This window comes from Lycium barbarum, chromosome 4 (genome assembly GCF_019175385.1).
Source record: "Lycium barbarum isolate Lr01 chromosome 4, ASM1917538v2, whole genome shotgun sequence".
Taxonomy (NCBI): domain Eukaryota; kingdom Viridiplantae; phylum Streptophyta; class Magnoliopsida; order Solanales; family Solanaceae; genus Lycium; species Lycium barbarum.
In genome coordinates this window covers 20,631,949-20,656,343 of record NC_083340.1, presented here as the reverse complement: position 1 = coordinate 20,656,343, position 24,395 = coordinate 20,631,949, and the positions used below count along the sequence as shown (strand labels likewise).

At 33.3% G+C, this 24,395-nt stretch overlaps 3 protein-coding genes across 3 annotated transcripts; all 3 read left to right on the top strand.

Moving 5' to 3' along the window:
- The first annotated feature begins 2,245 nt into the window (after positions 1–2,245).
- LOC132637256 (uncharacterized mitochondrial protein AtMg00810-like) lies at positions 2,246–4,216 on the top strand. The gene is made up of 3 exons (XM_060354371.1): positions 2,246–2,704; positions 2,750–2,884; positions 3,998–4,216. Exons 1-3 carry the CDS (start codon positions 2,246–2,248, stop codon positions 4,214–4,216), a joined length of 813 nt encoding a protein of 270 aa, XP_060210354.1.
- A 661-nt stretch (positions 4,217–4,877) lies between these two features.
- LOC132635495 (pectin acetylesterase 8-like) lies at positions 4,878–8,646 on the top strand. The gene is made up of 12 exons (XM_060351924.1): positions 4,878–5,573; positions 6,154–6,236; positions 6,355–6,484; positions 6,568–6,647; positions 6,786–6,872; positions 7,013–7,137; positions 7,253–7,313; positions 7,427–7,480; positions 7,583–7,660; positions 7,775–7,880; positions 7,990–8,135; positions 8,272–8,646. The coding sequence occupies exons 1-12, from the start codon at positions 5,438–5,440 to the stop codon at positions 8,362–8,364; spliced, it is 1,179 nt and encodes a 392-aa protein (XP_060207907.1). The 5' UTR covers positions 4,878–5,437; the 3' UTR covers positions 8,365–8,646.
- A 4,883-nt stretch (positions 8,647–13,529) lies between these two features.
- LOC132638260 (pectin acetylesterase 8-like) lies at positions 13,530–16,248 on the top strand. The gene is made up of 12 exons (XM_060355211.1): positions 13,530–13,858; positions 13,935–14,017; positions 14,109–14,238; positions 14,322–14,401; positions 14,534–14,620; positions 14,760–14,884; positions 15,000–15,060; positions 15,170–15,223; positions 15,327–15,404; positions 15,519–15,624; positions 15,733–15,878; positions 16,014–16,248. The coding sequence occupies exons 1-12, from the start codon at positions 13,723–13,725 to the stop codon at positions 16,104–16,106; spliced, it is 1,179 nt and encodes a 392-aa protein (XP_060211194.1). The 5' UTR covers positions 13,530–13,722; the 3' UTR covers positions 16,107–16,248.
- Positions 16,249–24,395: the final 8,147 nt, after the last annotated feature.

Sequence of the window (24,395 nt, the reverse complement as noted above, 5' to 3'; positions counted from 1 at the left end):
TTCAGGGAATCTTCAATGGCAAGGTTATGGGGATTAGTAGAGAAAGAGATGGTTTGTACATATTGTAGGAGTCAAGACAAATAAGTGCACATGCAGCTGATAGTGCACTCATTCCCCATAAAGAAAGAGTCCTGTGACATATGAGGTTGGGGCATCCTTCAGAAGGTGCAATGAAGCATATTCCATCATTGAAGTCAAAAGTAAAGTATGATATTCAGGATAGGTGTGAAGTATGTCCTTTGTCCAAACATCATAGATTGAAATTTCCTTTAAGTAAGCATAACACTGTTGCTTGTTTTCAAATTATGCATGATGATCTTTGGGGACCATATAAGAAAGCAACTTATGATAATAAGCATTACTTTGTGACTTTAGTAGATGATTAATGTAAATATAATTGGATTTGCCTTATAAATTCAAAACAAAAAGTGTTTACTGTCTTGTCAGATTTCATAAATTTGATAAAGAATCAGTTTGGTTGCATCATTAAAACACTCAGGTCTGATAATGGCACAGAGTTTTTAACTCAATTGTGTAAATCTGTTTGCTCAACATGGCATTATTCATAAGAGTAGTTGTCCATATACACCTTAGCAAAATGGAACAGTAAAAAGGAAACATAGGCATATCTTAGAAGTTGGTAAAGCCTTAAGATTCCAAATTGGAGTTCCAATAAGTTTCTAGGGTGATTGTGTGAGGAAAACTGTATATTTGATCAACAAACTTCCTACACTAGTTCTAGATGGGAAGAGTCCATATGAGAAGTTGTTTGAAAAGGAACCAAGTATTAAACTATTAAAAGTGTTTGGATGCCTTTGTTATGCAAGTCAGCTGCCAAAAGAAGACAAGTTTGATCCAAGGGCTAGGAAGTCTATCCTAGTTGGTTATTCTGAAACTCAGAAGGGGTATAGCCTATTTGATTTCAGTACTAAGGTTATCTTCATCAGTAGAGATGTGAATTTTAGGGAATCCGTTTTCCCTTTTAAGCAAGACTCTTTATCCAGCACAGATGACATATTGCTGCTCCAGCATGAAAAAGTTACTGAAGCAAGGTGGACAGGAAGTGATCCTGACACTAATGGTGATGCTGATACTTCTCCAATTTTCCATGAAGAGGTGGTAAAAGCACCATCCACATATCAGGATGATGTTGTGCCAGCTCTTGACACTAACAATATTGAAAATGATAACTCATTTGAGGCAGGAGGAGTGGTGAATGAAAACAGTCTCATGCAGCGCAAGAAGAGGTAGAGGAAGAGAAACCAATAGCACCAATACTGCAACAACATGAAGAAGTTAATGCATAAATGCCTATAATGCAAGAAGAACCTGGCAGACCTGCCAGAACTGTCAAACCACCTATTTGGCATAGAGACTATGTGGTGACATCTCAACACAACAATCATTGTGCATATCCAATTTCTGACCATATATCATACTCACATCTATCATCAGCCTATCAAACATATTTGAAGTGTTTTTCTAGTACTGTTGAGCCCAGGAATTTTCATGAAACTTTAAAGGAGAAGGTGTGGATAGAGGCAATGCAGAAAGAGATTGAAGCACTGATGCATAACAACACTTGGGAACTGGTGGAGTTGCCACCAGGAAAGCAAACTATTGGATCCAAATGCGTATACAAGGTAAAGTTAAAAGCTAATAGAGAGGTAGATAAGTACAAAGCAAGGGTGGTAGCTAAAGGTTACACACAAAGAGAAGGTTTACAGCAAAGGTGGTAGCTAAAGGTTACACACAAAGAGAAGGTTTACATTATCATGAAACCTTCTCTCCAGTAGAAAAAATGATCACAGTAAGAACAATGATCAGCGTAGCAGCATCACATGATTGAGAACTATTTCAAATGGATGTCAACAATTCTTTACTCCAAGGAGATCTAGAAGAGGAAGTATATATGTCCTTGGGTCAGGGATTTCAAATACAAAGGGAGAATAAAGTATGCAGACTTTTGAAATCACTATATGGGCTAAAACAGGCTTCAAGGCGATGGAACATCAAGTTAACTTCTGCATTACTGCATGATGGGTACACACAGAGTTGCTATGATCATTCATTATTCACCAAGAAGAGAGGAAGTGAGATGGTCATCATCATCTTTATATATGTTGATGATCTGCTGATAACAGGAAAAAGTTCTAACCTGGTGGATGACATAAAGAAGTAATTACATAGCCAGTTCAAAGTCAAAGATCTGGGACTACTGAAATACTTCCTTGGAATAGCGGTGATGAGATCAAAGCATGAGATACTGCTCAATCAGAGGAAATATACACTAGAGTTAATTTCTGAGCTGGGACTTAGTGGAGCAAAACAAGCTTCCACACCATTAGAAGCAAATGTTAAGTTGACTTCAGTTGAGTATGATGCAACATGTGACAAGGAAGATGATTCAACAGGACGAAAAATGGATGATCCAGCACTGGGAGACATAGGCAAATATCAGAAGTTAGTAGGCAAGCTGATTTATTTGACCATTACAACACCAGATATTTGCTTTGCTGTACAGGTTTTAAGTCAGTTCATGCAGATGCCAAAGAAGTCTCACTGGGATGCAACATTAAGGATAGTGAGATATGTCAAGAGATCACCAAGATCAGGCATACTACTGAGAAGAAATTTTATTGAAGAGATGACAGTCTTCTGTGACTCAAACTGGGTGTCATGTCCTAACACTAGGAGATCAGTGGTAGGATTTGTTGTGCATCTTGGACATTCATTAATCTCCTGGTAGTCTAAGAAGCAATATACAATAAGTAGAAGCTCAGCTAAAGCTGAGTATAGAAACATGACTTCAGCAGTTTCTGAGATTGTTTGGTTAACAGGTTTGCTAAAGGACTTAGGGGTTGATATAAAGCTTCCCATAAAGGTATATTGTGATAGCAAAGCTGCTATACAAATGGCACGAAATCCCATATTTCATGAATGAATGAAGCACATGAAATTTATTATCATTTTGTGAGGGAAAAGTTCAAAGATGGTACCATCTTGTCAACCTATGTCAACACCAAAATGCAGCTGGCTGATCTACTTACAAAGGGTCTAGGAGTATCACGACATCACATGCTCTTGTACAATATGGGACTGATAGATGTGTTTCACCCACCAGCTTGAATGGGAGTGTGAAAACAGAGTGTATATTTAGCTGTATATTAAGTATATTGTTGTATATCACGTAGTGGAGGTTATTAGAGTTAGTTAGAATTGTGATCATTAGGTTGGTATGTGGTTTTGAGTGCAATGATCTAATGTATGCCAGCTGTAGTAAAGCTGGACTAACTACACTATATATATATCCTATTTCTCTCTATTATGTAATTCAATCATATACAAGTGAATAAGAAAATCTTTTCTCTACTCTATCTCTCTCAGCTGCCTCTCCATGGTCGAGTGCAAAGCTTAATCATGAATTTCAATTGATTAATTCACAAATATGCAAACTCAATTTATTAACAGAAGCAGAAAGGGTCAAATGTTAAGAAACTACCGATAGGAAATTAGATCAAACTCTTTGGAAGACATTTAACAATTTGAAAGCCAAGGATAAGTAAACACAATGTAAAATTGAATATGATAATTTAATTTAGAAAATGAGTATAGAATTTATGGCCTTATGCAGGACTTTTTTCAATTAGATCGAAAAGAAATTGAATAGGGACTTGTTGAGAGTTGTGGAGTTTGATCTGCTTAGGAAAAAAAAAAGAATTCTAGTGCATTTGTCATCTTGCAATTGATTTCATATTTTTTGTTGAATTCGTCTATTGTCTTTTTTTTTTATTAATCGAAATGGAAAATTTATATCAACCAAGTGTAAACTTTACAATGCACTAGTTCAGTTTGGACTCTAGAACTAGATCTCAGGGATTCTTCTACTTCATACAGATATACAACTTTGTTATATGACTAAGTAAAAAAAGCTATTTAAACTATCTAGAATTGTAGACCATTTGCTCTGCTGCTGTCCTCGTATATGTAACTGAAGCACAATTTGTCTGATTCTGTGTCTTGTGTCTTTACTGGTAGTTTGGAATCTTCTTGCGTTCCTTTCTTCCCAAATGTGACATATAGCTGCTGCGAAAAGAAACCTCAGTATACCAGCTCTTGGCCTGGTGTTGCTGGCCCTTTTGGTTATCCATTTCATTTCATCGACCCAAGGCAAGATAGTCTGTTTTCCCCTATCCAATGCAGTAATGTCTTCTAGATTTCTTGAGAATAAACACAGGTAAATAACAGGTGAGTTAGGGTCTCTACTTCATCAATATTACATAGCACACATTTTTCTGATACTTGTATGCCCCATTTCAACAACCTATCTACTGTGGCTAGTCGACCATGTAGTGCTAGCCATAGGATAAATTGGTGGCGTGGGACAGTTTGAGTTCCCGTGGCAAACTTTTCCAAGGAACTTTATGGTATTGAGGCATGAAGGATATATAGGCCTTGGCAATGCTAAATTTTCCTTTAATGCAGCAGTTTGTCAGAGTTGTTTGAATATCTTGGTTGTGGAACCACTTTCTGCTATCAATAATCTTTCGGACAATCCAACAAGCTTGCCTGGGTGTGTCTATGTCCATCAACTCCCTATTTTTTATATAGAATGCATGGATTCATTGGACCCAAAGGGTGTCTTTCTTAGTACTAATATCCCAGAGCAGTTTACATAAAGCAGCTTTATTCCACACATGGAACTCCAGGAAGTTAAGTCCACCAGCTGATTTTGGCATTCAAAGTGTGTCCCACTCAATAGAAGCCTTCTTTGATTTATCATGGTTTCCAGTCCATCGGAAGGTTCTACACAAGCTGGTGGCTAATTTGATAACTTTTTTGGGGATGAGGAATCAGCTTTGAGTCCATACATTTGCATCTCAAAGAGCACACTCTTGATCAGTTGAGCTCTGTCACTGTATGATAGAAATTTTGTGGACCAGCATCTGATTCTAGCAATCATTTTCGTCTATTGTTATGTGCGTGAGATAGCAAAATTCAAGGTCACAAGATGGTATATTAGGAAAAACATAGAAAATTTAACATATAAACTAGTTTTGTTACAAAAATAACTATATAAGGGAGGTTAGTGTATCATGTGAAATCATAAGGGAGGTAAGTGTTATCAAGGCAAAATTAGAAGGAAGTCTATGAAATTATACTTTTTTTAAACAAAGAACAGAGAAAAACATCAATACGAAAGGAAATTCTTCCATAATAATCACAGATTTAAAGGGTATTTTTAGTATGTTACTCCCAACCACAAAATTTAAATATCTTCTTTACCTCAGATGTTTTCTCTACATTGTTTCTTAATGTCAAGGTATAAAACCTTCTCATTCACTTCTACTTCTAATTACGTTCATTCATAAGCATTATTTGCTTTCTCCTTCCAAAACCTCTTTTCTTTCGCTTTAAGAATAAGAAAATAATAACAATGTCATTCAAGAGGATGGCATTAACTTTTGTCTCGGCATTGCTAGCAGTGTCGTGTACAACTCATGTTCTCGGTGTTGGAGATGCACTAATTGTCAATATGACAATACTCCAAAGCGCAACTGCCCAAGGCGCAGGTAATGGTTAGCTACACTGGCGGACCTATATGGACGTGCACTCCCACCCTTCGTAAAAAATTATGTATATATATGTGTATATACCTTGAGAAATTAGTATGTATTTAATTGTGCAATCTAAAAAATGAAAATGTCTTTGGGGCACGTTGGTTACAACTCCTGCTTCCCTTACATGTCACCCCGGATCGAACCCGAATGTCACTTTTAATTATTTTCTTGAGCCTATTTTTAGGAAAACAATAAGCGTTAAATGAGCTCGTCTAAATTCAAACCAGCACGGTCACCACATGTTGCACAGCCTTATCCACTGAGTTATCTCTTTCATTTGTTTTGTTGTATTAAATTTTATTTATTACACATATTTGACCTATATACTTGTATTTTCGCCACAACTATGCGATTAGTGACCGGTCCTACACAGTATTATCCTTCAATTATCATTAAATTTTTTGTTGGCGTTTATATTAAGATAATAGTGTCCTCGGCATCTTAAAATCCTGGGTCCGCCTCTGGCTACATATATAAAGTTTTAACTAGAAAAAGAAAATCACATTCATTTTTTTTGTTTATGAGTGAACAGTATGCCTAGATGGAAGTCCACCAGCATATCATCTGGATAGGGGACATGGTAGCGGAGTTCGCAGCTGGATTATCTTCTTGGAGGTTAGTTATTGCTTCATTCTTTTTATTTTCATTTTAACAATATAACTAGTTAAGTCATCAAATTAACTCCAACTAATTAAGCCATCAAATTAACTCCGGACAAATTTCATATTTATAGGGAGGCGGCTGGTGCAACAATACTGCAGATTGCCTTTATCGTTCAGCTATGCACTTAGGTTCTTCCAAGCAGATGAATCAACAGTCTAATTTTACTGGGATACTTTATAATAGATTCGAAGATAATCCAGGTGAAGCTCTTATATGTTCTTTTTTCTTTGTATGCATAAATTTCTATCCTCTTCTTCTAACTGAAAAAATGTTGGTATTGTAGAGTTTTACAATTGGAACAGGGTAAAGGTGAAGTATTGTGATGGTTCATCTTTCACTGGTGATGTTGAACAAGTTGACACTGTAAGAAACTAAATACTACACAAGTCACTCATACATATACTCCTATATATACATCGATAAATATCATTGATGGTTCGGTGATTTATATATCATGTAACGCTTTCTTTTCACTAATTGGAAATGCCAAATCTACATTAGGAGAACAAGCTGTATTTTAGAGGGGCAAGAATATTTAAGGCTATTATGGAAGATTTATGGAGCAAAGGAATGAAAAATGCTGAAAATGTAAGAATGTCCTATTGACTTCACTCTCTAGCTTCATACTCTTGAGTCATGATTACTAGTCACGTGCAAACGTACCTTAAATACTTTTTTTTTTTCTAATTCACTAAATCTTCAAAAATAAATATGCAATGTAATGATAGGCAATCCTGACCGGATCTTCAGCAGGAGGGTTGGCTACAATCTTGAACTGTGATAAGTTCAAATCTCTCTTGCCGAATGTTGCCAGAGTTAAGTGTGTCGCAGATGCAGGATTCTTCCTTGATGGGTGAGCTCTTCTTATTACACCTTATGTGATCTCAAGAAAATGATGCTCCCTTCTATTAGATTTATTAGTGTCTAATTTATGTCTATGCCATTGTCACATTTTATAATTTATGTAGGAAAACAATCGCTGGTACTTCATATATTGAAGAGACGTATCGGAGTATTGTTAACCTACATGTGAGTCGCATCTTCTTTTTTTTCTTTTGTAACTTTGGTATGCTTGAGAAGTAGAAGAAACTTCGTTTTTTTCTTTACTATAATATTTCTCTCTCTCTCTCTCTCTCTCTAAGGGATCCGCTAAGAATTTGCCTTCAGCTTGCACGTCTGTAATGGAGCCAAGTCTGGTAAGACTTTAAGCTTTGGCAACAAAAACATTTTCCTTATTTATGCTAGAGAATAAATATTGCCTCTAATGAGAACATTATTTTTCTTTAACGATGGTGCAGTGCTTTTTCCCGCAAAATGTCGTCCCATATGTTCAAACTCCACTTTTCATAATCAATTCAATTTATGACTCCTGGCAGGTTAAAGAGACAAATTTAACACTAGTTTCTCTCAGTTTTAAGAATTTTGTTGTTTCTTTAAGTAGTTTTTATAAATTGAAAAGAAATTTTGACTATTCAACACTCTATCTCCAGATTAATAACACTTTGGTTCCTCGATACCTCGATCCTGAACTTGTGTGGGATCATTGCAAGGCTCACTTAAGTAACTGCACACTTAGCCAACATTTAATTATTCAAGGTTTGCGCTTCTCTTGTGTTTAACTAATGCATACCTCCCAATAACATAAGTATAAATGGCTTTTTTTCTACACTGACACTTTTTTTGTTTCTTTTGTTTTTAAATATAGATTTTGGAGTAGAGTTCTTGAAGGCATTTGGCGGACTAACCCCTTCTTTTACGAGGGGTTATTTCCTCACATCTTGCCATACTCATCTTGGAATTCTGCAGACGCGTTTTTGGTTCAGTCCTACCTCTCCAAGATTACTTCATAAGGTAATTATTCTTTTTGTTTTCTCTGTGTAAAGTTTGAATATATGCACTTTATGTTTTGAATCTTATCATGCGCCTATGATTGTTAATTTTTAATGAGTTATAATAACACATTGTATTGTAACATTTATTTGTGTAGACAATGGGTAAAGCTGTTGCGGATTGGTACTTTGATAGAGCAGGGTTTCAATACATAGACCCATACCCTTGTGCTAGAGATTGCAAGGTATAGTTAAGTTGGTGAACTTCCATAACAAATAGGCTTGCAGATGTTGTACATGCTGCTTATTTGGTGGTACATAGCTGTTGAGAGTACCTGACCATTGGAGTAAGATAGTTTTTATGTTTTACATTTAAGTCCTATTAGATTTTTGTATGGTTTCTAATTGTTCAGTTTAGCCCAACTTAAGTTTTAATGTATTTCAATATTATGGAATCCTATGTTGTGGTCATAGCTGTAATTTGAAGGACAAGTGTACCGATTCTGTTATGGTGAATGAAAAATCTTAATCTTTCTCTCTCAGCTCTCTTTTTTCCTTCTTCTTTCTTATGGTTGGTTTAGTAAATTTGATATTTTTTGAACAAGTTATGATGATCCTAATAAATAGGGGGCGAGAGAGAGAAATTGACAAGATTTAGATACCAATAATGCACCTTCACGGCCATAGAAAAAAAAATTCTACTGACATTTTAGTTGTTGGACAAATAAATCATTAGTCTTTTAAGAAAAATCATAGTAATACTTTTGGTCTCTCGTCATTGATGTGTTTCAATGAGGTTTTAAAAAAGAGATATTACTACTAGAAAGGTGGGTTTGGGCACCTTTTCGTCGTCCGTTTGTGGATCCAAAAACAATTGTGGGTCTACATATTTCAAATAACTACTAATATTGTTTTGTTTTTAAATTGTGGGCTCACATATTTTAAACAACTATTAATATTTAAAAACAACTACTAATATTTAAAAAACAAATTGCGGCCCACATATTTTAAGCAACTACTAATATTTTAAAAAAAAATTGTGGACCCCATATTAAACACCAACTAGTAATAAAAAAAAAAGAGAAGAAAAAAAAGTGGAACCCACCACATCCAAACTCACGAGAAAAAAAAAGTGGATCCCATATTAACAAAATCAAGCAATATTAAAAAAAAAAAGTGAATCCCATATTAAAAAAACAAACAATGTTAAAAAAAAAGTGCTTAGAAAATCAAACAATTAAATCAATAATGATGGATTCATTGTCACATGCGTATCAACCCATTAGAGGGAGCAAATGAAATTATTGTACAGCAACATACTTAAAATACAAAATTGTTTAGAAAATCAAACAATTAAATCAATAATGATGAATTTATTGCCACATGCGTATCAACCCATTAGTGGGAATGAAATTATTGTACAACAACATACTTAAAATACTTATATATATATCCGTTTTCTCCACATATTTTAAACAACTACCAATATTTTAAAAAAAAATTGGGGGCCCACATATTTTAAACAACTACTAATATTTAAAAACAACTATTAATATTTTAAAAAATAATTGTGGCCCACATATTTTAAACAACTACTAATATTTTAAAAAAATTGTGGGCCCCATATTAAACACCAACCAGTAATTAAAAAAAAAAAAAAAGTGGAACCCACCACATCCAAACTCACGGGAAAAAAAAAGTAGATCCCATATTAACAAAATCAAGCAATATTAAAAAAAAAGTGAATCCCATATTAAAAAAATAAATAATGTTAAAAAAAAGTGCTTAGAAAATCAAACAATTAAATCAATAATGATGGATTCATTGCCACATGCGTATCAACCCATTAGAGGGAACAAATGAAATTATTGTACAACAACATACTTAAAATACAAAAATGCTTAGAAAATCAAACAATTAAATCAATAATGATGGATTTATTGCCACATGCGTATCAGCCCATTAGTGGGAGCAAATAAAATTATTGTACAGCAACATACTTAAAATACTTATATATATATATATATATATATATATATATATTCGTTTTCCAATTGTTGAAAAAAAAATTGTGGGCCCATATAGCATGATGGATTCATTGCCACATGCATATCAACCCATTAGAGGGAGCAAAGAATTATTGTACAGCAACATACTTAAAATACAAAAGTGCTTAGAAAATCAAACAATTAAATCAATAATGATGGATTTATTGCCACATGCGTATCAACCCATTAGTGGGAGCAAATGAAATTATTGTACAGTAACATACTTAAAATACTTAAAAAAAAAGTGTGATCCCCATATTAAACACCAACCAATATTAAAAAATTCAAAAAAACACCAACCAATTAAGCATTTTAAAAAAAAAAAGTGTGGTCCCCATATTAAACACCAACCAATATTAAAAAATAAAAAAAAAACACCAACCAATATTTAAAAAAAAGAAAAGAAGTAAATAAAGTGGAACCCACCATCTACAAACTCACGGGAGAAAAAAAAAAAGGTGGACTCCATATTAATAAAATCAAGCAATATAAAAAAAAAAGTGAATCTCATATTAAAAAAACAAACAATGTCAAAAAAAAGTGCAGACTTTAAAAAAAAAATTGTGGGCCCATATAGCTTGATGGATTCATTGCCACATGCGTATCAACCTATTAGAGGGAGCAAATAAAATTATTGTACAGTAACATACTTAAAATACAAAAATACTTAAAAAATCAAATCTAAAGTGTTGGGCTCGTGCACAACACGGGCATAGGCCGTCTAGTTAATGAAGTAACATCACATGCCATGATGTCAACATCAAAATTGGACTGGACTGATAGATGACATAATTGTGTATTTATTTTAATGAGAAATCGAAAAGCTAGCAAAAATAACGTACGTATTCTCTAACTAATCGATAGATAACCGTTGGAGTAATAGTTGATTAATTTTTGTACTTATAAATTCTTTTGTACAATTTATAACTTTGTTTTAGTGGTTTCCCATTCGAAAGTGTTAGAAGTACTTTTGAAAAGTTTGGTCAAACACTAATTGTTATTTAAAATTGTTTTTCAAATTAATTAGCCAAATGTAAATTACTTCTCATCAAAAGTACTTTTTTTAAAAAACACATTTAAAATAAGATAATTTTAGAAGCTTGGTAAACAAGCTATTAGCCTAGTTGGTGGTGGGTGCATAAATCTTGCAGTATCACTAAAAAGGGGGATTTGGCTATCCGTTGTTTTTTTTTTTTTTTTTTTTGAGCTATAGTTGCTAAGTCTAATCTTTGTTAAAAAATAGCTAATAGTTAGGGTCATTCGCACAAATGTCCCTATTTCGGGGTGATTTTTAATTTTTGACCCTCTAATTTTGTGGTCTTTAATTTTTGGCCTTCGACATTTTTCTCGTGGCATAACTTTAGATTTCGCTCAGCAATGTATCCTAATATTCCACAAGTTATGTCGACGGACATGTCAAAACTTTCAACACTTAACATAATCTGAAAAATACTACACAACTTATACCGCATGACTTAATTAATTCCTTCCAAACTTGTGTCGAACGAGGCAGAAGTTAAGTTTCCGAAGATAAATGTTACAGAACTTACACTGAGCAAAGCAGGCTTGGACAATTTCATTAAATGAGCAGTAGAAGCAAAAATTAAAGACCACATAGATAAGGGGCTAAGAGTAAAGACCAGTGTGTTTGAAGGACATTCCGTGCAAAAACTTCTACTAGTTATTGGGGGTTATATATGTGTGTCAATTCTCCAAATTAAAACTCTCTTATACTTATATGCTAATCAACGTCGCATGTAATCTAAATCTAAATCTTTAATAAAAGGGAATCGCAACCACGGAAAAAGGAAAATAAATATATAACAGGGAATAAAGCATAAAGAACTTGGAAAATGAAAATAAAATAAAAAATGGAATACTACGTACGTAGCATGTGGGGAAGAAAGAAAAAACGAAAAGAAAAAGTTAACAAAAGAAAGAAAATTAGTTTTGAACTTATAATTGATTGTGACAATTTGATCTTTAAACATAGTGCACCTGCCATTTGGATGGATGCCCAAGTAAACATTGAGTTAAATTTTCAGCATATATAGAAGAGTAAAGTATGGTCCAAATTTTGATCAACGTTGAGTTGGACATTATTTTTGTTAAAGAACCTTTTGTAAAATATGGTGGAGCCTAATTTCAACGTGATGGAGTTATGTCATTTTGGGACTGTGAAATGAATTCTCCCTTCAAATTTATAATTTTTTAAAGATAATTTCATAGATCTCCCTCCAGATTTGCCTTAATAATATTGACCTCCTTTGTGATTTGAGATATTATACTAACCTCTCTTATGTAGATATTTTTCTAATAAAACTTTTTTAATGATAAATTTTCTATGTTCTTCCTAATCAACCTTTTTATGATATTAAATTTGCTCTCTTACACACAGGAAACACGAATTCAACAGAAACAAAAGAAGGCGAAATCAAAATGCAGATATTAAACCATCAAAGAACTGGATTTTTCATCAAAAGTGAACGATCAATGAAACAAATAATAATACCAACCTGTTTCCCATTTTACTATCGATTTCGTCTCAATAATTTAATACAATAATACACAAACTGCAAACTCAATTTATTAACAGAAGCAGAAAGTGCCAAATGTTTAGAAACCACCGATAGGAAATTAGATCAAACACTTTGGAAGACATTTAACAATTTGAAGGCTAATTTCTAAGGATAAATAAACACAATGTAAAATTGAAAAGGATACTTAAATTTCGAAAATGAGTATAGAATTTAAGGGCTTATGCAGGACCCCTTTTTTTTTTTTTAATGATAACGGAACCCATAGCCGCTATCTTTTGGGTGAGCACAGGGTAAACCCCGCTCCTGTGCAATAGCCCACAAACCACACGGGAGAGATAACCCGCACTAGGCAAGACATGTGAGACGAGCTTGACCCAGAAGGCAAATCCCCTATTTTCGTATGCAGGACTTTTTGTTTTCATTAGATCGAAAAGAAAGAAATTGAATAGGGAGTTGTTGAGAGTTGTGGAGTTTGATCTGAATAGGAAAAAAAAAAAAAGAATTCTAGTGTGTTTGGCATCTTGATTTCATCTATTGTGCTGAATTCGAGTATTATTATGTGTGTGTGAGAGAGCAAAGTTCAATGTCACAAGAGGGTAGAATAGGAAAAACAAAGAAAATTTATCATTTAAACTAGTTTTGTTAAAAAAATAACTATATAAGGGAGGTTAGTGTATCATCTGAAATCATAAGGGAGGTAAGTGTTATCAAGGCAAAACTAGAAGGAAGTCTATGAAATTATATCTTTTTTAAACAAAGAATAGAGAAAAACATATATACAAAAGGAAATTCTTCCACAGTAACCACAGATTTAAAGGGTATTTTTAGTATGTTACTCGTGACCACAAGATTTACATATCTTCTTTACCTCAGATGTTTTCTCTACATTGTTTCTTAATGTCAAGGTATAAAACCATCTCATTCGCTTCTACTTCTAATTACGTTCATTCATAAGTATTGTTTGCTTTCTCCTTCCAAAACCTCCTTTCTTTCGCTTTAAGAAGAAGAAAATAATAACAACATGTCATTTAAGAAGATGACATTAACCTTTCTGTCGGCTTTGCTAGCAGTATCGTGTGCAACTCATGTTCTCGGTGTTGGAGATGCACTAATTGTCAATATGACAATACTCCAAAGCGCAACTGCCCAAGGCGCAGGTAATGGTTAGCTACACATATAAAGTTTTAAAAGAAAAGAAAATCACATTCATTTGTTTTGTTTATGAGTGAACAGTATGCCTAGATGGAAGTCCACCAGCATATCATCTGGATAGGGGACATGGTAGCGGAATTCACAACTGGATTATCTTCTTGGATGTTAGTTATTGATTAATTCTTTTTATTTTCATTTTAACAATATAACTAATTAAGTCATCAAATTAACTCCGGAGAAATTTCATATTTATAGCAAGGCGGCTGGTGCAACAATACTGCAGATTGCCTTTATCGTTCAACTATGCACTTAGGTTCTTCCAAGCACATGAATCAGCAATCTTATTTTACTGGGATACTTTATAATAGATCCGAAGATAATCCAGGTGAAGCTCTTATATGTTCTTTTTTCTTTGTATGCATAAATTTCTATCTACTTCTTCTAACTGAAACAATGTTGGTATTGTAGAGTTTTACAATTGGAACAGGGTGAAGGTGAAGTATTGTGATGGTTCATCTTTCACCGGTGATGTTGAACAAGTTGACACTGTAAGAAATTAAATACTACACAAGTCTCTCATACATCTATATATACATCGATAAATATCATTGATGGTTTGGTGATTTATATATCATGTAACGCTTTCTTTTCACTAATTGGAAATGCCAAATCTACATTAGGAGAACAAGCTGTATTTTAGAGGGGCAAGAATATTTAAGGCTATAATGGAAGATTTATGGAGCAAAGGAATGAAAAATGCTGAAAATGTAAGAATGTCCTATTGACTTCACTCTCTAGCTTCATACTCTTGAGTCATGATTACAAGTCATGTACAAACGTACCTTAAATACTTTTTTTTTTCTAATTCACTAAATCTTCAAAAATAAATATGCAATGCAATGATAGGCAATCCTGACCGGATCTTCAGCCGGAGGGTTGGCTACAATCTTGAACTGTGATAAGTTCAAATCTCTCTTGCCGAATGTTGCCAGAGTTAAGTGTGTCGCAGATGCAGGATTCTTCCTTGATGGGTGAGCTCTTCTTATTACACCTTATGTGATCTCAAGAAAATGATGCTCCCTTCTATTAGATTTATTAGTGTCTAATTTATGTCTATGCCATTGTCACATTTTATAATTTATGTAGGAAAACAATCGCTGGTACTTCATATATTGAAGAGACGTATCGGAGTATTGTTAACCTACATGTGAGTTGCATCTTTTTTTTTTTTCTTTAGTAACTTTGGTATGCTTAAGAAGTAGAAGAAACTTCGTTTTTTTTCTTTACTATAATAGTTCCCTCTCTCTCTCTCTAAGGGATCCGCTAAGAATTTGCCTTCAGCTTGCACGTCTGTAATGGAACCAAGTCTGGTAAGACTTTAAGCTTTGGAAACAAAAACATTTTCCTTATTTATGCTAGAGAATAAATATTGACCTCTATTGATAACATTATTTTTCTTTAACGATGGTGCAGTGCTTTTTCCCGCAAAATGTCGTCCCATACGTTCAAACTCCACTTTTCATAATCAATTCAATTTATGACTCCTGGCAGGTTAAAGAGACAAATTAAACAGTAGTTTCTCTCAGTTTTATGAATTTTGTTGTTTCTTTAAGTAGTTTTTATAAATTGAAAAGAAATTTTGACTATTCAACACTCTATCTCCAGATTAATAACACTTTGGTTCCTCGATACCTCGATCCTGAACTTGTGTGGGATCATTGCAAGGCTCACTTAAGTAACTGCACACTTAGCCAACATTTAATTATTCAAGGTTTGCGCTTCTCTTGTGTTTAACTAATGCATACCTCCCAATAACTAAGTATAAATGGCTTTTTTCCTCCACTGACACTTTTTTTGTTTCTTTTCTTTTTAAATATAGATTTTGGAGTAGAGTTCTTGAAAGCATTCGACGGACTAACCCCTTCTTTTACGAGGGGTTATTTCCTCACATCTTGCCATACTCATCTTGGAATTCTACAGACGGGTTTTTGGTTCAGTCCTACCTCTCCAAGATTACTTCATAAGGTAATTATTCTTTTGTTTTCACTGTGTAAAGTTTGAATATATGCACTTTATGTTTTGAATTTTATCATGTGCGTGTGATTGTCAAATTTTAATGAGTTATAATAACACATTGTATTGTAACATTTTATTGTGTAGACAATTGGTGAAGCTGTTGCGGATTGGTACTTTGAAAGAGCAAGGTTTCAATACATAGACCCATACCCTTGTGCTAGAGATTGCAAGGTATAGTTAAGTTAGTGAACTTCCACAAAAAAATGGGCTTGCAGATGTTGTATGTGTTGCTTATTTGGTGGTACGTAGCTATTGAGGAGTACCTCACCATTGGAGTAAGATGGTTTTTGTTATGAAACCATATATAATTGGAAATAAATAAGAGAAGCAAATCAATATCTTTGTAGAGAGGAGGGAGAGATTATATTATCATCTTTTCTTAATGTTACAAATGAGAAGACAAAACTCTTTATTTATAGAAGAACTTTGCTTCTAAACCTACAATATACAACTTGTGCAAGTGGATGGATACAACTAAGATACAACTTGCAAGTGCAAGTTGTATTTATTACTTTAATTCAAGTGATACAATTTACATTTCTAGTTATATAATCATTAACAGTACATTCAAAATACAACTTGACAAATAGTATATAACACTCCCCCTTTGATGTTTATTAATAGATAATGTGCCTCGATAAAACTTTACTAGGAAAAACCCAGTGGAAAAAATCTTAGTGAAGGAAAAAGAGTATACATATCTGGTAATACGCATTTCCGGCTGCCTCATTAAAAATCTTACCGGGAAAACCCAATGGGACAAAACCTTGGTAAGGAAAAAGGAGTGCAGCGCATATTATACTCCTCCTGATTAAAGCATTACTTGATCCTTGACGATGATGTACTGTGATCTTGAATATCAACTTATTGTATGTTGAGGTTGGCAGTACCTTTATGATCAAGTCTGTCAAATCATCATTTGAACGAATTGGTTGATCACCTATGCCACCATATCTTGATAGAGTTGCATCGTTGTCATATAATATTGTTAGAACCACGTCAAGACCACTTCTGGCTTGCTTTATAAATTGTTGTTATTTTTTCATGTGCAATATGGCATGAAAGTAACCCCGCATAGGCATAAATAACATGTTTGGATCAAACATTTACGTCGATCATATGAATAACCCGTATATTCAAAAGCTTGACAATATGTGTTAGGATAAACACATTAATGTTGGGGCTTTCATTTGCAAGATGCAATTGATCTTACTTCAATATCTCCTTGTAGGAGTAAAAAACTATATCATGTACACAGTTATAGCAAGATATTTAAATGCATTAATTGCACAAAGATATGATACTTCAGGACCAATTTAATTTTCTAGTTCTTTTAGCAGATAATCTACTGCTTTTAGAAACTCTTCAAGAGCTCAATAATATTCAAGTCATCAACTTGCATAACAATATGAAATATTTTGATTATTATAAAGAGACAAGGGTATACAGAGTCATCTTTATACCCTTCGTCAATAAATATTCATTAAGGTGATTCCAGTTTATTGACCTTGATTCATTTAATTCATATTAAGGATTATAAACAAATTTTTCAAAAACTTGTATATGTTTCAGGCATTTTGAATACTAAATTTTTCATATAAATTTTATCAAGTCAGCCATATAGGCTGTGACAACTTTTATTTAGTGTTTAAATGACGTGACATCTTCGGATGCCTAGACTGCAGGTCCAATAAACTTTACATTTATCACGATGCATCATGCCACTTGAAAATCATTTCGACGTCAGTATGCTATTACAAACGTAGAATTTAGATCCTCACAATTTTCTACAATATTGTGCACTATATTGTATCAATTATATCGTCGACGATATATCATTTGTATCGGTTCGCAATTCGACATAACATACTGAAATCTCATCACTTCATAACCTCCCATAAGGTTTCATGAAGTGTTTGGTCATAGGCTCTTCAAGAGCATATTGCCTCCTTATTATGATCCTTTAAATCATTTGCTCCTCACCTTTTTCAAGGTTATTGTAGTTGGAACCGATTCGTCTACCATGCTTCATGCATGTTGTAGACTTGTCCTTCAGGGACATTCAATTGGAGCATTTGCAGCAGAAATCTGAGATTGACTTTGGGTCAGCAATTGCTTCCGACATTTGACTTGAATTATCTTTTGAATGAGGATCATGTTGATGATAATTCACAACATATTTCTTAGCTTCTTATATCCCCCCCCCCCCTCATGTTAGAAAAACTAACATATATCCCCACGTTATTATGAGAACCATCTGTGTGGATCATGGTAGATCCATTAATCACATACCACACATCAAAACTCATTAGATGGACAACCACGATTCTTGACCCTGAACCAACTGAGAGGGGGTAATTAATCATAATTTATTGATCTGCTGTACATAAGTGTTGTTTTATGCAATATATCATTCTCAAACCAACACATGAATTTTTGTTCTCATAAGTAATGGTTTAGCCATTTATTAGAGGCATTCAACACCAAACAAGCTTTCATATAAACCAGCATTATCAAGATGAATTGTCTTGATTACATAATCTGGAAATTGTGCTCTTGACTCAATTATTTTGAGTCAAATTATCGGTTGACGATAAATGCACATGTGACTGTCTCATATATGCATCTATTTAATACATCACATTGTAGGTGAACGGGTCATATTCACCTTTTATATTTGTCAAAATTTAGGGAATTCAATCCCAATATTAGCTGGTGTAATCAACTTATCATGAGAACAAGCAACACAAAAGAAATCTTGAAGAATCTTCTAGTTCTTCAATATATTCACAGAATACTCAATTAGCACATCAAATTCAAATCAGTACAACTATGTCTTGTCAACTGATAAATTATCTGTACTCCAAGTTTACTATGATGTGTGCTATTTAGTTTAGTAAAATTCTGATTTACTATTGCATGAGATTTTATATCAATAAACTTCTGATTTTGCGGTATGTAAGATCTTAACATGCTCGGGTAACGTTTCACATACGTATTTCTTATCCGGAGTAACTTGAAGATCCTCTAATCATTTGTAGTCTCAATATGATAACCATTTTTATTGCAAATAAACTTCATGTTTACGTTAATTTATGTTTTGATCGTACCAATTACGATCTAAGATGAATGACGCTATCATATATAACCTCTTCAAGAGACTTTAATTTACTTACCATAATCATATATTATTTGTACACTACTAGTGTCATGATTCTTGTAAACAAACAACTAGCTCTACTAGAGCCCTTCAAAAATAGTTTTGTAATGCCAAATATGGCTTAGATATTGTTGGTATCATGAAAGAAAATTTGATTAGACACCACTTGTTTGATGAAAGAAAACTGCAATCAAATGAAAATTTAAAGACAATTTTAATTTATAAATTATGAAAGGTAAACATTAAGTTCTAAACTGTAGTATTTCAAATATCTCCGTCAAGGAGATTAGCCATTAACATCTAAAAATATTTTGCATCAAATCAACAACCACATAGTAATCATATCCTTCTGGAAAAAAAAAATTCATTAATTGTTATTTCCTTCGAGAAAATCAACAACAACTAACCATAATGTATCAATATGGTTATAGTAGAAACATTCAACCTTGCTTCTCTTTTCCTTAAAATGATATTTAATAAAATCATTCAAGATATTCTACATACGACAGGTGCATTCTGCAATGTCATTTATACCACATGTATTTCCTTTGTTGTTTTATCTCTCTAGGAGGTAGGTTGTGGTATATCTTCATTTACTTCGGGGAGTGAAACCATATTATTTGAGTGTGCTTGATATACGATGTTTATCTATAGTTCATTATTTTGCTCAACCACAAGGAGACATTACTTCAAAATATTTCTCAAATATTTTACCAATTTTTTCTGCTTCAGGAGTAAAGTTTAAAGGTATACTATTTCGAGAGTAAATTTCAAGGTCTTACCACTTCAGGAGTAAATTTCAAAAATCTATTACATCGTAAATCTCAAAATTCTATTACTTCAGAGTAGATTTCAGAGTCTTACTATAGATTTTAGAATATTTACTACTTCAGGAGTAAATTTTAGAGTTCTACTGCTTAGGGAGTAGATTTAAGAGTTCTACTATTTCAAGAGTAGAATTCAAAGTCTTACTACTCCGGGAGCAGAGCTCAAAGTTTTCTAATTCGGGAGTAGAGTTCAAAGTTCTACTACTTCTGGAGTAGAGTTCAAAGTTCTACCACTTTCGGAGTAGAGTTCAAAGTTCTACTACTTCGGGAGTAGAGTTCAAAGCTTGCTACTTCGGGAGAAAATTTATGAGTTTGCTACTTCAAGAGTAGATTTTTAAGTTTATTACATTGGGAGTAAAATAGAAAATATTTTGGAATTTTTTTCCTCAATTATTCTACTTCTTTTGGAGCTGAGTCGCAATAACTTCACAACCAAATGCACACCCATATTTATAAGCTTTACTAACTGTCACATTCACTTCTGGGAACCGACCTGCATTTGTAACATTTATCAAAAGTTCTCATTCCGGGAACGGATCCGAATTTGTAACATTTATCAAAAGTTCTCATTCTTCAAGAATGAAGCATATCTTATCGTGCTTTAAGCATATCAAATTATGATAGCTTAGGACCTCTTTTAAGAATTTGCTATTTCACGAGCAAATCGAGGCATCACATAATATAGATGATTTTTCTCTAATATATCTTCCATTGCAATCACAATAAGCGTACAAAAATATTACCACTTCTGGTGGTTATAGGCGTAAATATAGTTTAGCCATAACAAGACATAATTAGAAAATATTGCCACTATTGGTGGCCATATATTTCTTGCTAACTCTACAGGATTATGGAAAATATTGAATTGCTTGACTTGTAGGAATATAAGCAATAACCCCTACTAGACTTGATTTGAGGTATATAACAATAAATTTAGGCGATAGAAAAATACTTACCTTTAAGTTGAGCAAATAAATTATATATCTAAAGTTTGAACCTTCTCTCAGCAAAGGTTTTTGTGGAGAGGGAGTACCGACCAATAGCATACCCCAAACAACTTGTCAATTTTGAATTACTGGAATTCAACTTAGTGGTAGAGGCTCGTGCTGATAACGCGTTATGAAACTATATATAATTGGAAATAAATAAGAGAAGTAAACCAATAACTTTGTAGAGAGGAGGGAGAGATTATATTATCATCTTTTCTTGATGTTACAAATGAGAAGACAAAGCTCTTTATTTATAGAAGAACTTTGGTTCTCAACCTACAATATACAACTTGTGCAAGTTGATGGATACAACTATACAACTTGCAAGTGCAAGTTGTATTTATTACTTTAAGTCAAGTGATACAATTTACACTTCTAGTTGTATAATCATCAATAATACATTCAAAATACAACGTGAGAAATAGTTTATAACAGTTTTAATGTATGTCGATATTATGGAGTCCTATGTTGTGGTCATAGCTGTAATTTGAAGGACAAGTGTACCGATTTCTGTTATTATGAATGAAAAATCTTAATCCTTCTCTCTCAGCTCTCTTTTTTCCTCCTTCTTTCTTATGGTTGGTTTAGTAAATTTGATATTTTTTGAACAAGTTATGATGATCCTAATAAATAGGGAGAAAGGGAAATTGGCAAGATTTAGATACTGAGGGCCTGTTTGGAAAGCCACCTGGTAATTGGAATTGGTGTAATTACACAGCCTAGTAATTACAAAGTATTATAATTACAACGACCTGTTTGTTTCTCATAACGTAATTACAGTGTAATTACAAGCGTGATGTTTGGTTGCACAACTGTAATTACACATTTAGTTTAATTTAAAAATAAAATTTAATTATAAAAAATTTAAAATTAATATTTAAAACATATTTGCCTTTATAATGATATTAAAATTAGTTATTTAATAACATATTGTTTCTTGAAAATATATTAATTAATAATCATATATTGGTAATTAATATTGTAAAAAATAATTGATATATATTTTTCAGATTAATAATATTTAATTATAAAACTTAAAAGAAGACTTCTTTTGTGAGAACGTCATGGATTGGATGTCTGACAAAAAAAAATTATAAATATAATGCCATAACATTATTAAATGTTTGACTGAAAAAATCCATCAAATGTAAGTGAAAAATAAATAACATGCAATGTGAAAGCAAATAACTTAAAATTGAAAATATAACCTAAATTCAAAATCCAAAAGAAAAAGTTTAACATAATACTCTTATGTCAAATTCCAACATTACACAAATAAGTTCCAACGTAACTTAAGTAAATAATTCAAAAGAAAGGGAAAATATAAGTCTATAACCTCATTCACAATGAAATTCGACTTTAATAACGTGACCCGTTATATGCCAAGTTTGTTAATGACTCATTCTTTCCAATATTAAGAGGTGTAGTTTCAAAAATTAGAATAATAACACGGTTATGCTAAATGAATAAAATAAAAATAAAAAATACTAGCAATTACACGGAACCACAAGGGGTAAAGGTTGGAAGTGAGAATAAAGGAAATGAAAAATAAATAATATAAAAAGAAAAATACATTTTAAAAAGTAAAAATAAAAAAGAAATTAAAATAATATAAATTAAAAATAAATTAAAAATCATAAGAAATAAAAATAATAGAAATTAAAATAAACAAAGTAAAAAGTAACCCTGTAATTACAGGGTGTAATTAGACCCAATTCTCAACCTTCCCCCCCCCCCCCCCCCCTCCCCCTCCCGAGAATTGGAGAGTGTAATTACACCCTCTCAATTACACTCAATTCCCATCTAATTGTGTAATTACTTGATCAAACAAACACGTCAAACTGTGTAATTACACTCAATTCCAATTACCTGGGTGGCTTTCCAAACAGGCCCTAATAATGCACCTTCATGGCCATAGAAAAAAATTCTAGTGACATTTTAGTTGTTGGACAAATAAATCATTAACTCTTTTAAGAAAAATCATAGTAATACTTCTGGTCTCTCATCATTGTTGTGTTTCAATGAGGTTTTAAAAGAGATACTCCCTCCGTCTTAAAAAGACTGTCTTCCTTTATTTTTTAGTCTGTTACAACAAGTCCACTCTGGTTCTCTGAAATGATCAATAGGAGAAGGATATTAAGTCTGTTGGATAGGATCTTGGAAATGATTTTTGTAGTAAAGTTTGTAAGGCTAATGAGTCTCATTTGTGAGAAGTTAGTAGGGGAAGTGACTTTAGGAATGAGAACAAGGCAGGTCTGATTATAGAATTTGGTGAGGTTTCTTCCATTGAAATATTCTTGAACAAAGTCTATGACCTCACTTTTAATGATATCCCAACACACTTGGAAGAAAGTACCGTTGAAACCATCGGGTCTTATAGTGCTCTCAGAACTAAGGTTGGAAATGGAATCCTTGATCTCTTCTTCCTCAGGGATTTTAGTCAACATGTTATTGTTATCCTCTGTAATCAGGTGAGGGATATGGTTCAAAACAGTGTTATCAGTAGTGGGAATTTTCAAATTAAACAGTTTCTCAAAATGATAAACAACAGCTTTCCCAATCTTATCCTCTCCTTGGATCCAGTTTCCTCTGTGATTCTTGATCCTAGAGATGTGCAGACTTCTTTTTTTGTCCCTCATAACATTGTGAAAGTATCTACTATTGTAGTCCCCTAAGCAAATTGTCTTGGATGCCTAACCACTTGATATATTCTGCATTGGCTTTGTTGAGTTCCTGTCTACTATGCTCATTGCTGTTTTGCAGGTCCATTTCCTCAAGCACTTGGACTTTAGTCTCCCAGGGGTTAAATTGTTCATTAATGTTTCCTATGCCTTCTTTGGACCACTGGCTAAGTTTTTTCCCACTGCTTGGAGTTTACTTTTGAGCCTCCACATTGCATTTCCTTGCACATGTGAGTTCCATGTATCCTGCATAATAGAAAGAAAATCAGGTTGTGTAGTCCAAAGATTTAAAAACTTAAAGTACCTGATGATATCTTATTGCTCATTGTGACACTTTAAGAGCAATGGTCTGTGATCTGACCCAGATCTAGACAGATTTATGACATAATTGTCTTGATAGTGTTGAAGCCATTGGTTATTAACACATATTATGTCAAGTCTCTTCCATATCCTTTTGTCAGGTCTTCTATTGTTGCACCAAGTAAATTTTTGGTCCTACAAAACCCAAATATGTTAACCCACAGGCTTCCATTGAGCTGATGAAATCAAAGCTCTTGGATGCTCTATGGGGCCTACCTCATATTGTTTTCTTCACTGTTCATGATAACATTAAAGTCACCACCAACACACCAAGGACCATTAATCCTACTAGCTGGTTCTATAAGACTATCCCATAGATCTCTTCTATCATTAGAGCTGCATTTAGCATAAACAATAGAGACATACGAAACCTCATTTCTAGAGTTATCAGTGATCTCAAAGGTGATTTGTTGATTATCACTATAAAAAATAGTAGCTTGAACATGATT

Bases quoted from the DNA above. Each gene is read 5' to 3' on its own strand.
- LOC132637256 (XM_060354371.1), top strand. From the start codon at position 2,246: ATGAGATCAAAGCATGAGATACTGCTCAATCAGAGGAAATATACACTA. The intron at 2,705-2,749 runs GTAGGATTTGTT...ATCTCCTGGTAG, and splicing joins CTAACACTAGGAGATCAGTG to TCTAAGAAGCAATATACAAT. The intron at 2,885-3,997 runs GTATATTGTGAT...ATGTAACTGAAG, and splicing joins ATATAAAGCTTCCCATAAAG to CACAATTTGTCTGATTCTGT.
- LOC132635495 (XM_060351924.1), top strand. From the start codon at position 5,438: ATGTCATTCAAGAGGATGGCATTAACTTTTGTCTCGGCATTGCTAGCA. The intron at 6,485-6,567 runs GTGAAGCTCTTA...TTGGTATTGTAG, and splicing joins TAGATTCGAAGATAATCCAG to AGTTTTACAATTGGAACAGG. The intron at 7,481-7,582 runs GTAAGACTTTAA...ACGATGGTGCAG, and splicing joins CTGTAATGGAGCCAAGTCTG to TGCTTTTTCCCGCAAAATGT.
- LOC132638260 (XM_060355211.1), top strand. From the start codon at position 13,723: ATGTCATTTAAGAAGATGACATTAACCTTTCTGTCGGCTTTGCTAGCA. The intron at 14,239-14,321 runs GTGAAGCTCTTA...TTGGTATTGTAG, and splicing joins TAGATCCGAAGATAATCCAG to AGTTTTACAATTGGAACAGG. The intron at 14,621-14,759 runs GTAAGAATGTCC...ATGCAATGATAG, and splicing joins GAATGAAAAATGCTGAAAAT to GCAATCCTGACCGGATCTTC.